This window comes from Vombatus ursinus, unplaced genomic scaffold (genome assembly GCF_900497805.2).
Source record: "Vombatus ursinus unplaced genomic scaffold, bare-nosed wombat genome assembly UNPS02010461.1, whole genome shotgun sequence".
NCBI lineage: Eukaryota > Metazoa > Chordata > Mammalia > Diprotodontia > Vombatidae > Vombatus > Vombatus ursinus.
This window is the reverse complement of record NW_020950239.1, coordinates 11458883-11474563: the sequence shown is the minus strand read 5'-3', so window position 1 is coordinate 11474563 and position 15681 is coordinate 11458883. Positions and strand designations below refer to the sequence as shown.

At 44.1% G+C, this 15681-nt stretch overlaps 1 protein-coding gene across 1 annotated transcript in view; it reads right to left on the bottom strand.

Moving 5' to 3' along the window:
• Positions 1-15111, bottom strand: part of MRPL1 (mitochondrial ribosomal protein L1) — a 48857-nt gene extending 33746 nt beyond the window's left edge. Inside the window, exons 1-2 of the mRNA XM_027854453.1 lie at positions 14917-15111; positions 9635-9743 (exon numbers count right to left, since the gene is read on the bottom strand). Of these exons, the coding sequence (XP_027710254.1) occupies positions 9635-9743; positions 14917-14947 (140 nt within the window). The 5' untranslated portion in view covers positions 14948-15111. The remainder of the gene's footprint in view (positions 1-9634; positions 9744-14916) is intronic.
• Positions 15112-15681: the final 570 nt, after the last annotated feature.

The following is a 15681-nucleotide window of genomic DNA, read 5'->3' as shown; positions in this document are numbered from 1 at the left end:
ATAAGACTAGAAGTTTTGAAACTGCCCATCAATTCACAAAAAAATAACAAATTTTTAAGACAGTGAAATTTCCCCAAAATGCAATTCTCTTCTGGATAGGTGCTCTACAACTGAAATTTACATGAGATACACTACGTAATTGTTATTCTGAGAAGACTCAAAGTCAAATCCAGTCAGAAATTCCATATTCTACATACCTTTAACACTCAATAAACATCTATCATCACTGCTAGTGCTCCTCTCATAAAATCAGCAATTCAACAGAAGTGCTAAAAACAGACTGTTACACTGATGCTCATTTCTAACTGTCTGCTGTCTGCGCCCTTTGGATGGAAAACAGAACATGTCTAAGCAAAGTGCCCAAGCACTTCTGTATCTACCTTGTTTGCTCCAAAATATTTAAACATGCAACCTGGGAAAACATACTTTTATTTTTTTTGGGGGGGGGGGCGGGACGGGACTAGGCAATCGGGTTAAGTGACTTGCCCACAGTCACACAGCTAGTAAATGTTATGTGTCTGAGGCTGCATTTGAACTCAGATCCTCCTGACTCCAGGGCCAGTGCTCTATCCACTGCGCCAGCGAGCTGCCCCCATACTTTCGTTTTTAACTCAGTACAGGAATAATGGGGTTAACAGAAAATGGGCCCTAAAGAACTTGTGTTTCAACAACTATCCATCCCAGGGGTGAGGAACCTACGGCCTTCAGGCCAATGTGGCCTTCTAGGTCCTTGGGTGCGGCCTTTTGACTGAGTCTAAGTTTTACAGAACAAATCCTTTTATTAAGGGGATCTGTTCTGTGAAGTTTGGATTCAGTCAAAGGGCTGCACTTGAGGACCTAGAGGGCCACAGGTGCCCTTAAGGCCGCAGGTTCCCCTGATCTAGTCTGTCTAAAATAAATATTATGGGAAAATACCCTCATTTTTCTATCATATTTGTAAACTCTCAAGTCCTATGTAAGCATGGAAAAATTAAATTGACAAAGAAGCCATTTAATTCTCATGGTAATAATTTTAAATTCATTTTGACAGATGTTTTCCAAGTGTCTACTGTAATGCGTGAAACACTACAGAGAGATACAAATATGAAGCTGAACACAGTCCCCGCTCTCTCAGAACTTAATATTCCAATAGGGTGATAAAGCAGCATAAAAATGGTAAGTCACAATGTGATCGGTGAGAGGAGAGAGGGTAGGAGGAGAAATGATACTGAACCATTAACAATACTCTCAGAATCCATTCAAACCCATCTCATTGTATGTCATGTCTCTGACTTTTCTACAAGCAGAAGATGTCTTAGGGTTTTGTCAAAATCTAGGTAAACTGTTTCTCGTATCTACTCTTTTGGGAAGCCTTGCCAAAGAAGCCAACGACCTGTTCTCAGTAAAGCCAAGCTTGCTCTTGGTAATCACTACTCCCTTTCTAGATGCTCACTGACCGGCTCTTCAAGGATCTAGTCCAGAATTGATCGGTGCAGGAATCAGTGGCTTAGCAATCACACTGAGTTCTTTCTGCACTAGAGGACAGAGTTCATCTAAGCAATGACCTAAACTCATCAAAGGTAACTCAATGCCCTCTTATTCTCTGTGTATAAGTTACCTTGGATATCAACTTCCTGTTGAGAACCGTTGACAATTATCATCCTGCCCACTCCTACCCCTACACCCCAGCAGGCATATCCCATCTTTAAGACCACCCCAATACAGCTTTTAAAAAATTATCCAATGAAAAAAAGAAAAAAATTATCCAATGGAAAATGCTATCCACATCCAGAGAAAGAACTGATGGAGTCTGAATGCAGATCAAAGCATACTATTTTTCACTGTTTGTTTTTCCATGTTTTTTTTTTCCTTTTGTTCTCTTTCTCCTTTTACAACATGACTAATGCGGAAATGTGTTTAACATTATTGCATATATATATAACTTCTATCAGATTGCTTGCCCTCTTGGGGGGGGAGGGAGAAAAATTTGGAACTCAAAATCTTATTTAAAGAAATGAATGTTGAAAATTATCTTTATATGTAATTGGAAAAAAATAAAATACTATTTCCATTAAAAAAAAATAATTCCAATCCCTTTTTGTTGTCCTTAACTTTCCTTGCCTGGCTCAGCTCATTCTGAGGTTTAATAACCCCTGACGCTACTTTTATAGGAACATACCAAGCTCTTAAGAGGATGAGTCCTGTCAGTGGGCCTTGCTTCTATCCTCTGTACAGCTTGCTTTCTTCCTAAACTGCCTGGTTAAATAAAGCTGCCTCAGTGGGTCCTTAGTACATTCATATCACTCCGAACTCTCATTAGAAATTGTTTCCCTTTGTGTCTCCAGAACTTCATTCTTTCCTTTCCCATCCCTCCCAGGCTGATTTCACCTATAGAAATTCAGTCCAGAGGATGCTACCTAGCCTTCCTCTGAACCCTCTGAAATCTTCTCTTTGAAGTCTGGCTTTGTCAAACTACACCTAGCTTTGTTCTCTACCACAAACTCTAGGGAGGACTGGTTACTTCCCTCCAGGATTCCCATTATTTCCAATCCAAAATCCAATTCCTCCTACCAAGGGAACCAGCTCCGTTACAGAATTTCCCCTTACTGATTCTTTCACCTTTTGATGAAAGAAATTACCAAGGCAAGTCCCTGAATTATCAGGCCCTCATCACTCCTCTATCTTGCCTCTGCGAAGGCTTGGGGTCCATTTTCCGAACTCCTCATCTATTTCCTCTTTTGGTCCAGACAAGTCTACACTAGAGGTGTCAAAAGCACCAGATTAAAACGCAGTTGAGAAATGTTTAACAAAATAACATTAGTACAACCTAGATACTGCTGATTTGTTGTTTTCTAAGTCAACATGCTGCTGTAGGGATCCTTTGCTATCTGCATTCAAGACCACTGGTTAGAATACACTGACCAAAGAAGGCTGGTCAGTATACTCTTGATGATGAAAACATTTGTTTCTCCCTCTAATGATCTTCAGTGAAAGGCCCCCCTTTCCTACATTTCCTCACGAATATAACTTCTAAATATACAATGCTAGTCCATCTTTCACCCATCCTGTTTCTTCCAAATCAGTTACATCCATCCAGAGCCACATTCTCTTCATGTATTTCACTCCAGGTCTCAGTGACAGAAGGTCACATTTGCTTCCTTACATTAGGAGTCCAAGTTCCTCTTGTTTATTGCCTAAACTTTGGAAATTTGTATAAAGACATTTGAGGTGATCGATTTTACTACTGGCTCCACTCTTGAATTTTGCCTTTAATGAACCTGCTCAGAATTTCAACTGCTATTCCTTCTTTGCAGCTACTATCTACAGTATATAGATATAAATTGCCAGTATTTTCTCCCCCCCCCATTTTTAGTAAAGCCTTTCTGAGAGGATTTGCCAGCAAACCCAGAGCCCAAGAGCCCAGAGAATTGCAGGGCTCCCCAAACCATGTCTTGCTTCCAGCCCATCACCTACAGCAGCAAACCTAGTGGAAAAGAGGATTCACTTTCTATATCCTAACCACCATAAGCAATGACAAGAGACAGTTTCAGAGAATCCTGGGCAGTGTTAAGCAATGTGGAATGAAGTTAGTGAGAACAGGAGAACAGTTTAAACAAAGACAGTGACATTCTAAGACCCCTAACTCTGAAGGACTTAAGAACTCTAATCAATGCAATGAGCAGTCACGTTTCAAGGACCTACAATGAAGAATGTCAGCCACCTCCTAACAGAGAGGTGATAGACGCAAGGTACAAAGACATGCATTTGTGGACGTGGCCATTGTGAAGACTCATTTTCTTTGCCTTTGTTGTTACTAGAGTTTTGGATTTTTTTTCTCTTGGTTTTTAATGAGGGGTAGAGGGAACACTATCAATAAAAGTGATGTTTCCAAAGGAAAGTCATTGTATCATTTGTCTTTTAATGTGAAGAAAGCTTGGAAGGCCACATGGACAAGCAGAAGCATTTTCAAAGCAATGTGTAGAATTTGCACAAACTTTTTCACAATATTAAATAGAGATCCTCAGTTTTTTATAAAATCCTTTTGGTATGTATAAAAATACTCTTTTTCAATGCTTAAGGTCATAATTTAAAAAAATTTTCAAAATGCTTTCAAATAAACAAATGACATCAGGGGGAAATGTCTAAGGGCAGAACTCTCATTGGATGCAATAAAAACTATAACACAATGAAAAATTACAGGTTTGTTATAGTTTCTGTAGGCTTAAAGAAAGTTTACTGGAGAATCTGATAAATACGTTTATACTTAAATGTTTCAGGCAAAGGCTACTTATTAACACCCCGAGCAGGAACAGAATGCAGACTGCCCTTAAAAGACAGGCCAAATTCCTAAAATGAGATCTTTTTGAAAGGGAGAAAAAAACCGGTACCACTGAAAAAGAAAAGTGATACATATAGATTTTATACAAGCTAGATTTGAAGAAAAGGTGAGGCCTGTGTCTGAATCAATATGCTGATTCTGACTCAAGGTCCTAGCATTCTTCTAATGGAAAAATTATTTCACTCATTGAAGCAAAAATTTTACGTTCAACTACTTAGAAGTAATAGCTAGGTGTTCCTCACGTGAAAGGCAAAACTCTTAAGATTTACACCCCCCAAGGAATCAACCTCAAAAGGGGACATCATGAAATAACACAGGACCAGCAGCGCTCCAGTTCTCAGCCTGGCAATGTAACCCAAGAAAACCAATGTTGAGCAACAACCCCTGTGCACCAGGGACAGGGCTATGCCATTACTGTGCAGGCTCACTGAGGCAGGCCAGCCACCCGGGGCAGCAGTAAAAGAGAGGCAAGGGCTAGGGCTCTCCAGCAGCTTTCCCACCCTGGGGATGCCTCCCTCTGCCCTAGGGTCCGTTACCCTAACTGGGGAGTCCAGAGCCTGAAACACCATTTCTTGACAGGCCACGGCCGTGCTCCCTTCACTCCCACCTCCTCACAAACCTCCTTGTGCCTGCCCTGGCATCCTTCCCCCTCCTAACAGAGGACATAAACTTCTTGAGGGCAGGGACTGTCTTGTTTGCTAGTATCTGCATCCCCAGCATGGCCCACTGTTAACTTCGTAATAAATGCTCTATCTAGAAATCTCTTGCAGAAAGTCAATGGCTCTTTCCTTAGGACTCAAACGTCGAGAAACAAATTTTATTCCATAAGATGTACATATTCTACTCAATTCAACAAACTTCCTTAAGGACCATTCTGTGCCAGGCACTGTGTCAGGTGAAAAGAGAGAAGGGAAGCAGGCCCCGTTTTCATCAAGGGAAGCTAACACTCTACCGACACGCACGGGTCCACATAAGATAATACAAAGTGATCTAATGAGGGAAAGAGATGATGCAGGAAAGGTCCCAGGTAGAAGAGACACCTGAGGTGTATCATGAAGGAAGCGAGAGATTCCCAGAAGTGAGAAAAGGGAAATGGGGGAGGCAGGAAGCATCCTATGCCAAGACAGGGGGGCAGAGAATCTATAGACAGGAAACAGCTAGCATGTGGCCACATTAACCAAGAGAGAAGAAGGGGAAAGTAGGTGGGATCCAGACTGTAGAGGGCTTTAAGTGTCAAGGTGAGAATTGTCCATTTTATTTTAGAACAGGAAGCCACTCAGATTGTCAAATCTTCATTCTTGGAACAAATTTGGCAACTATATGAAGGATGGATCGCAGAGGGGAGCAACCAGAAGCAAAGAGAACAAGAAGGCTACTAAAAAAAAGAAGCTGGAATAAACCCAGAGAAGTGACCAGGAGGAAGGTGATGAGCAACTCAAGTAAGGCAGAGGCCGTGTGGATCGAAGGGAGATTCGGGGAAAGTTACAGACTAGAAGTGACAGACTTGGCAACTGACTGGATCGGGGAGATGAAAGAGCAGGCAGGCTCAAGTAGCAAAGGTGGGTGAAGAGAAGGATGTTAAAGGCACCAAGAAAAAGAGAGAGGGGAAGAGACAGAATATCAGCTCTGTTTCGGGCACGCTGAGTTTTTTAGATGCCCACGAGCTATCCAGGGAGAGATGTCTAGCAGACAGGAAGCGTCTGGAGTTAAAAAGGAAATGAATAAATTTGGGAATCATCTACACGATGAGGACGACCGAATCCAAGGGAGTCAATGACATTCACAAGTTAGATAAGTAAAGGAAAGGACCTAGGACAGAGCTTGGGGTACACTACCCTTGGACAGGAGCAGGATAATGGTACAGCCAAAGAGACTGAGAAAAACAAGTCAGCCAGATCAGAGAATCAAGGGAGAACAGCGTGACTGAAGACAAGGAAAAAGGGAACACCCAGGTGGGTGACTGGAAGCGACAAAACCTGCAGAGGCCAAGCCTGAGAAAAGGTCGATCAACGATAAATATTTAAGCCCCTACCATGTGCCAAGCACTGCGCTAAGCACTGGGGACACAAAAAAAGGCAAAACACAGTCCCTGCCCTCAAGGAGCTTACAATCTAACAGGAGAGATGACATGCAAGCGAATGTATAAAAAAGCAAGCAGTATACAGGATCAACAAGAAACAGTCCATCAAGGGAAGGCCCTAGAGGAGAGGCGCTGGGGAAGGACTTCAGGCCACTGGAATTAGTAGTTAAGAGATTGTTGGCAACCTTGGAAAGAGCACAATCTGCCCAAAGCAGACCACTTGCTAATTTCCTATACCTGGCATTCAATGCCCCAGCTCTATGCCTCCATCCCTTTAAGGCTCCCCACCCCCCCACCCCCGTTCCCTCCGCCTTCTACAATCCTTAGCTTCCTTCAAAGCGCAGCTCAGGGGCCATCTCTGGCCTTTCCTAACACCCTCCTCAGACATTAGTGTTCTCTGCAAACAAACGTGTTTGAGTGCGCGCGCGTGTGCGTGTGTGTGTACGTACACACCTGTATCTCTTGCATTCACCTCTCTGGGTACATGTTGTTCCGCCGGGACAACGTAAACTTCTTGGGGTCCACAACACTATTGGTCTCTGCATCCCCAATGTCTAGCATGTAGTTGGTGCTTAAGAAATTCAGAGCTGAAAAGGACTTCAGAGATCACCAGACAGGACATCCCCCATCACAGGGGAAGAAGCTGAAAAACCCAGGGATGCGATGTTCACTGCTTATAGTCGAGCGGCTTGTTAGCAGCAAAGGCGGTACTGGATGCCAGGTCCTAGGACCGTGATCTTTTCACTCCATCCCACTTTGATAAGGTCGTACGTATTACAAGTCAAACTTATGCCCTAATTACACATTCCGTAAGCTTGACGTGCCACTTAGAAAATACAGTGGACCAACTTTAATGTCCTGGCTTAATGCCTATATTTAGGAGTGTGGCAGAGCCTAAAATGGTTGAGAAAAAGGAGGGTTTCACAGAAATGATGTGGAGACTGATGTTGTGACATGACTGTGACACTGGATTCGAGGGGAAAGAGGAAAAGTAACTCAAAAATACGTTGTCCAAAGTAGCAGTATATGTTTGAAGAAGCAAAATGGTTCTAGTCGGAACTATTTTGCTAAAAGAAAATCCAGCCCATCCCTTAACTTTCTACAGTCTGGCTTCTGACCTGTTAATTCAACTGAAAATACTCTCTCCAAAGTAATTTCTTCTTTTTAAATTTTATGTTCATGTTTTATTCATGTTTGATTAAATATACATAATTTTTTATTTGTATAAAGCTAATAGTAGAAAGCAGTAGTACTACGTGGCACATTACTCAATTTACAATCTTCAACTACCAACCTTACCTTAGGGAGGGACTCATTAAGACATACTAAAATACCCCACATTTGATCTCAATCGTCCCCACTGAGCTGTATGTAAAATGGGATTTGAGTGGGGATCGGGGGAGAGTTATGTTTCAGCCCCCAGGAGTCTCACCCTTTATATGAGTGAGTGCTCTATGGGACAAAAATGGTTTTCTTCCTTAGAGGGCAAAGGCTCTGGTACATGGAAAGAGTCAGAAACCTTGAGTTCAAATTCCACTTTTTATTTAAATTCTTAAAAAACTGTACATTCATTTATTTACTCCTCCCTTTAGCCCCTCCCCCACTTTGAGAAGGCAAGCAATTATAATTTGAAGTTATATAAAACGTATTTCCACATCAGTCGTGTTGCGAAAAAGAAAAGCATCTGGAGATGACAAACATAAACTCTTCCGTTTGTTTTTTAAAGCCCCTCATAACCAAGCCCCTCCTACCTTTCCCTTTCCAGTCTTCCACTGGACACTGACCTTGCTGCACCTTGTACAAGACGCTTGTCTCCCAGCTCCCAGCTCCCAGCTCCGTACGTTTCCTCCGACTATCCCTCCGCCTCGAATTCTCCCCCTCCTCACCGCTACCGCCCGGCTCCCTGCCTTGCTCCACATCCCAGCTCACGCCCCACCTTTTCAAAGAAGCGCTTCCAGGCCCCGTTAAGGCTGGTGCCTTCTCCCTGAGATCAGCTCCAGTTTATCCTGCTGTGTCTCGTCTGTGCGCTGCCTCTCCTACCAGACCGGGACCTCCTCGATAGCAGGGACAGTTTTTCCAGGCCCCCCTCCCCCTTTTACGCAGGGTATCGAGTGCTTATCAAACGCTTGGTGAATCTGGCTGACTGGGGAACAAGGGACAGCTAGGAGCGGCCTATTTCTCCTCTCAACCACAGCAGAGTTTAAACTATCTATGAATACCTGTTAACATTACTGTCTAACACAGCGTGCCCTAGCTATCTCCTGGCTACCTGGGCAGATGGCCCATCACCCGGGACACCGTCTTCTCTGGGAGGGCAAGGATCCTGTCCTGGATAGACGCACATTCTCTCCACTGTCTGGTGCAGCACCTCACTCAGGGTAGGCGATAAGTTTGTTCAGCTCAACAAACATTATTAAGAGCCTACTATGTGCCCAGCACTGTGCTAGGCAAACGGTGCCACTACTAAGGGAATTTATATTTTATTGGAGAGAAATGAGGTGTTTGTAGATAAGCTAATACATAAGACATACTGGTAAACACAGAGAGGTCTGGGGCATCAGGAAAGGCCTCAGGCATTAGGTAGGAGCTGAGCTGAAGATTCCCAAGGCTCAAGTGAGAAGAGAGAGGGTTCCGGCCCGGGCCTGCTTATGACAAGGTGTCTGGTGAGAATGCAGAGTTGTGTGGAGGTAACTCGAGTCAGCCCAGAAGGATGGGTGGGAGCCAGATTGGGAGAAGTGCTAAATGTCAGAGGAGCCAGTATTCTGTCTTAGAGGCGAGAGGGATCCATTCAAGCTTCGTGAGCAAAGGGGGTGATGCGCTGCCTCAAGAAAAGAGAGGGGAAAGAGGAGTATTTCCCATATCTCAGGCTTCTAATTTGGAATCATGGAGATATAGTAGTGTATTTGGGTGATGTAGTGTTTAAAAGAATATCATCCCAAGCAGAGACCTCCCCACAGTCTCTGTAACACAGAACTCCCTTCCCTCCAAAAATGTTCCTCTAGGGGCAGCTCGGTGGCGCAGTGGATAGAGCAGAGGCCCTGGAATCAGGAGGACCTGAGTTCAAATGTGCTCTCAGACACATGACACTTACTAGCTGTGTGACCCTGGGTGAGTCACTTAACTCTGATCACCTCATCAAAAAAAAAAAAAAAAGTTCCCCTAACAGACAAACTCTCAAAATGGAAACCAATCAATAATCATTGAAATGAGTGACTGAAATAAAAAAAAATACTTACTTTGCAGCAACATAATGTCTTTTGGCTGCCTGAACGTTCACAATAGAAGATGCAACAGAAGCATTATAAGTGATCCTGGAGAAACATTGCCTTTGGTACTGAAGGAAAACTGAAAAAGGAAAACACGAGAAACTTTCAAGTACGAGGTAATCACTATCACATTTTCAGCGTAAGAATGGATAAGTGGTAGTGCTTTGCAAACATCTTTCCTTTGCCATAGTCCTGGTGTCATTATCACCTTTGGACACCGGACAGACTGCAATTCCTTCCTGGCACCTTCTCCTGCTTGTGTGATCCCCCTCCGTCATTTCCCAGACGTCCTGCACAGAGGCTGTGGAGACCAGCCTCTTTGGGCACCAGTGCTCCCGGGCGGCCCAACCTTCTTTTTCCACAATGTGCTCTGGAGAGCATGATTTATGCCATTCCCATGGGGCAGAGGAAGTAAGCTTTTGTATCAATGGGCGGTCTGAGATTACAGACAACACTGAGAAACTTCCCAAATTCAGTTCAGCTCAATCTCTTTCCCCTATGCAGTTCCAGGCTTAGTTCATTAACCATTTGCAGTTTATCCAAGAAAAAAAATAATGAAAGATTAATCTGACAGACTGTTGGCCCAAATGCATGTCACAGTTTGGGCAATATATGTTTAGTATCTTACTACCATCCTCAATTACTTTATGATGGTGCAATGATACCTTTATTAAATCTTTATTATAGAGCAATTTTATATTTATTCATTTACCAGGCCCATGTGGAACAGGTAGGTGTGTATGTTATTATTTTAAAGCATGCAACTGCAGCAGGATTTTCAAGCAAATGATTTATCAAATATTGTACATTAATGAGTATAAAAAAAGTAAGTTAGTTTATAAAACTAAAAATACCAGCATCAAAATAACAAGAAGAAATTGCAAGGAAAGGCAAAAAGTCCTTGTCCTCAGGAAGCTCAGATTCTCAAGGGGGAAATGATATGAAAATAACTGGGTACACCCTAGGTAAATACAGAGCGAACAGAACGTCATCTCAGAGAGGAGATTAGCAATTGGGGGGAACGGGGGATGGGACTGTGGGATTTGAGCTGAAATTTGAAGGAAGCCACGGAAACAGAGAAGAAGCAGAGGTGGGGAAGGAGGGCACTGCAGAGGTGAGGCCACCAGCACAAGTGGGAGATGGAGCATCATGTCTGAGAAACAGCAGGTAGACCAGGAACCAGGACTGGAAAGGGCTGGGGGGAGGGTGTAAGAAAACTGGTTAGTGAGTCAGTCAATAAACATCTGCCTACCATACGCTACACACTGTGCTAAGTGCTAGGGACACTAAAAAGGCAAAAAACATTCCCTTCTCGATGGCGAGGACACATGCAAACAACTTGTACAAACAATATACAGGATAAACTGCAAATAATCAACAGACAGTCGGCACTAGGATTGAGGGGGTTCAGGAAAGATTTCCTGGGGAAGGTGTGGGAATTTAGCTGGGGCCCAAAGGAAGCCAGGGAAGACTGGTAAGGCAGGAATGCACGAAGGAGCCAGAAGAAGATTTTTCAATGCCCAACAGAGGAAATGATTGGAGTGGGGCGGGGACAATGCAGTCAGACCTCTAATTTAGAAAATGGCCTTGGCAGCTAAGGAGAGGATAAACTGGAGTGGGTAACAGGCTCAAGGCAAGGAGGCCAATTAAGGGGCCTGAACTCGGGTGTTGAGCGCGTGAGTGGAGAAAAGGGTGATTTACAGGAGAGATGGGAAGGTGGAAACAACAGTATCTGGTACCTGATTAGATATGTGCCGTGAGGGGAAGGAGCCAAGGATGGCACGGAATTACGACTGAGAAGAAGGTAGTGCCCTGGACAGAAACAGTCATCCTCCTCAGAAGAGGGGAGGATTTGAGGAAAGATAATGACGTTAGACATGTTGAGTTGGAGATGCCCATGAAACATCCGTTATCTATAAATGCTCCACTTCAATGATGAAAAACAAAGCCTCAGCCACTCTCTATCTGACCATCCCCTTCTATCATTGTTTCCGTCTCACCCTTCCTAAATCAGCTCTGTGTAGCTGCTCAGACTTCGCTTTTCTCCCTTCCCAATATTAACTTCCGAATCAACCTGTTCCACTCCATACTGTCCCCGAGTCTCAAACCTCTTGCCCTGTGGTCCTATCACCCACCCCTTGTCAAAACTCAACTTTGAATTACACCCTCCATCCACCTCCTTGGCTTCTATACGTGCTGAACAGAGGAGGGGAAGCTGTCCAACCGTGCTTCTGGGTTCACACAAATTTCTCTTGTTAGCTTTAACTGGACCCTGCTAGGTAAGGCGATCCCTTCTCTCCTCCCTCACACTCTACAAAAGCAGTTTAAAACACTCTCTTCTCTTCTCCAGCCTCCCCCACAAAACTGAAGCCTTCCAACAGGAGCTCCCAGCTCCCTCTTCATCGCAAAACCCTTTACTCTGCTCCTTTCCTCCAGGCTCAGATGAGGGAGCAGGTCTCCTTACCAAAGCCGGCCCCCCTCCCGTGTCCATGAATCTGCCCCCTCCCTTTTCCACGCCCTCGATCTTCCCCCCACCTCTCTCTCTAGTCCCAATCTCTCCCTGGCTATGGATTCTCTCTCTATTGCCTTCAAACAAGTCCAAGCCTCCCCTTCCTTAAAGAAACCTTGGCTACTGGCCCAAGTCTCCCTGCTTTCTTGGCCAAATTCCTAAGAGAAGTGATCTACATTCACTGCCTCCCCTTACATTCCTGTCCCTCACTCCTCAACCCTTCCGATCTCATCACGACTCCAAAGCTGCCTGTTACAAATGGCCAAATCGAACAGTCCTCATCCTTCTCGGCTTCTATCTGCTGCATGACACTGTTCACCATCCTCTCCTACCAGGCACTCTCTCCTCTTGGGATTTTCATGGCTCCCCTTCTACCTGTCTGGACGCTTTCTGTCCTCTTCACTTGTTCCTTACCCAGAGAATGTCCCCTGTCTGAGGGTGTACCCCAATTAGCTGCCCTGGGCCCTCTCCATAAGAGCTAATGAGAGAGTATAGAAAGTTTTCATTAGCTCTTTGCAGATAATTCCCAGATGTAAATTATATATCCAGCCCTCATCTTTCTCCTGACCTTCTATCTCATATTAGCAACTGCTGGCTGTGTTTTTCAAAATGGATGTTTGGGAGACATCGCAAAGTTAACATATACAAACTGCATCTTTTTTCTCAGTGAAACAATGTAGTTAAGATATGATTTCATTAACAGTGTAAAAGCACTGGTGATAATATCAGTTATCTTCAACGTTGTACCTTTTAACTATCATGGCACTGCAAATGTACACATGAAAATATTTTCTATTTTCATGCACAGATGTTAACCTGAGGTATTGTTTATAAAACATCATGGACAAAGTAATCCCTTTGCAATAATTAATATTCATTTAGAGAATCAAAACCTAATATTAATTCAAGAAGAAAATAACCTAAATTCAACATATTACACATACCTATTACCAGGCCTTATTTATCTGACTTTAAAAAAGGTATTTAAAATCTTAATTTTCTTTAGAGGACATTATTTTGCAAATATCATTGTTCACTGAAAGCTGAAGATTATGCTGCCTGACCAGCCTAAAAACCTCATGTAAAGGACATGCTTTGCCTCTTAAACTTTAACAGGAATAGTACAATCAGCCAATATCTCTCTCTCCAGGCTTATATTAATGAAATCTCTTAGAAATACAATTCCCAAATTCTGGCTTATGAAGACAGTTCAGAAGTAAGAGTGATTTGTTATAAAAGTCAAATTCCATCAACTCTAATGTTAAATAAAAGGGACAGATAATTAGGCTATCCTGAGCATCCACAAAGAGCACAGTATTTCAACAGATTTTAATCCTATTCAAGTTGCACATCTGTTGTCCTTCAGAGGTAAAACAAAGTTTGCACAGCACAGTCTGTGGTAACATCAGCAGCTTCAAGTTCCTGTCCATCAATAATTCCCAATTCTCCTAACGTCTTAGAAAGATCTGGCCTGCATGGCCTTGTTTGTTCTTCATAGAAGTGACGCCTCTAAGGAGAGTGTTCTGTTCTTGCAATAACGGAGCTGTGATGGCTGGAAATCTCATCCGTAACGAGGCATTAGTAATCAGACGGTCCAACACCTCTTGCAGTATTTCAGGGAAGCCGGCTGCAAGCTAGACAGTTCTTTTCTTGTAAAGTGTCCAGCCCAGGCACATCATTAACAAACAAGTAACTGGGGGCAGCTAGGTGGCCCAGTGGATAGAGCACCGGCCCTGGAGTCAGGAGGACCCGAGTTCAAATTCGGCCCTTGACTCTTACTAGCTGTGTGACCCTGGGCAAGCCACTTAACCCCACTGCCTAGCAAAAAACAACAACAACAACAACAAAAAGAAGTACGGTCAAACAATCAAGTAATTATTAATGGGAATATATGGTCTTGTGTGGTTGGGTTGTTTTTTTTTTTTTCAAGACATCAGTGACAGCAGCAATAATAGTATTTGTAAAGGGTACGGCTAGAATGATTCTTTTTATAATGCTCTGTAATATACAATATATATGACACATATTATAATATATTGATGTATTACATGATGATATATTAATATGATGTATAATACCATGTAATAATATATGCGTAACACTCCTGCTATTAAATTGCGATGTTTTCTCTAGGGATTTTCAGAAAAATCCACTGACGATCACATGCAATGTAAGCCCTCCCCAGAAGGACGCTTGCTCCCTGGCCACTGTGCTATCCGTGCACGTGCAATGCAATATTCGGGCAGCCTGCGCATCGCTGCACCGGTGCATGCGGGGAAACATGCATGGAAAAGAGTTGACAAGTCAGCTGACAAGCACCGATCATGTGGCAGGCACCAGGTTCCTGCTGAGCAATGGGGATAAAAAGAAAAGGGCCCTAGGTATGGCACCTGTTAAACTTACCAACTGAAAAAGAAAAAGAAAAGGGTTCAAGCAGGATGCAGGATAAATAGGAAGTAATCAGGAGAGCGGAGGCACTAGAATGAAGAGGGAATGGGGAAGGCTGTCCATACAAGGTGGGGCACCCGGGCTAGGAAGGGCTTGGCTTTGACGCTGGGGGCAATAGGGAGCCACGGGAGGTTACTGAGGAGGGGAGTGAGGGGCGACATGGTCGGACTCGCGCCTTAGGAGGATCACTTGACCGGAGGATGAAGACACTACAGGCCATTACGACGGCCCAAGGGTGAGGTGACCAGGACCTGCCCGGAGACCACGAGAAGCCGGCTCTCCCGCCCTTCCTTACCTCTCCCGAAGCAGCTCGTGGCCGCCGCCATCTTGACCGACACGCGCCGCGCCAGGTCAAAACCAGTCCCCGCTTCCACTAGGGCATGAGGATGAAAGGTTCCGGCAGGAGAGAGGCGGAGAGCGGGGGCCGAAAACAGAGGAGGACCAAGTAGGAACCGCGAAGGCACTCACCCCGCCCCTTCCGGGGTGGTGTCACTCTCTGTCTTCCCCCTTGGCTACACGCCTTCGGGTTCCGCTTTCCGGGTCGCCGGCCACTGAAGAGAAAGCGACTGGGAAACGGAAGCACGCCGGAAGCGTCAGAGCGTCCGGCCACGTGTGGAGCTCGAGCCAATCGGCGGTCTCCCGAAGAACACGTGGTCGGGGGCAGGCCGCATCCCTCCTCCCGCTATAACACAGCCCTGGGATGTTAGGAGAGTCGTTGTTCGGCGCCCTTCAGCCCTTGTGGAGCTTGGAGCCTTCCCTCCCCCAACCAACAATCGATCATTTAAACACTTATTGAGCAGTTTTTCTGTGCCCTGTTTTTATTTTTGTTTGGAAATAAACAGCTCCTGCCCTCATTTCATTCCATCAGCAAAGCCAATGTGTACGAATTAATTTCTGTGATTATAAGCAAATAAAATAAGAATCTGGTTGCTCACCAATACGAACGCCCGAATTATTATATGATTAAGAAATAATTTCTGTGATTACAAGCAAATAAAATAAGACTCTTGTTACTAACCAATGCAATTAAATTGTTTTATGACTAAGACACGTGCGATTT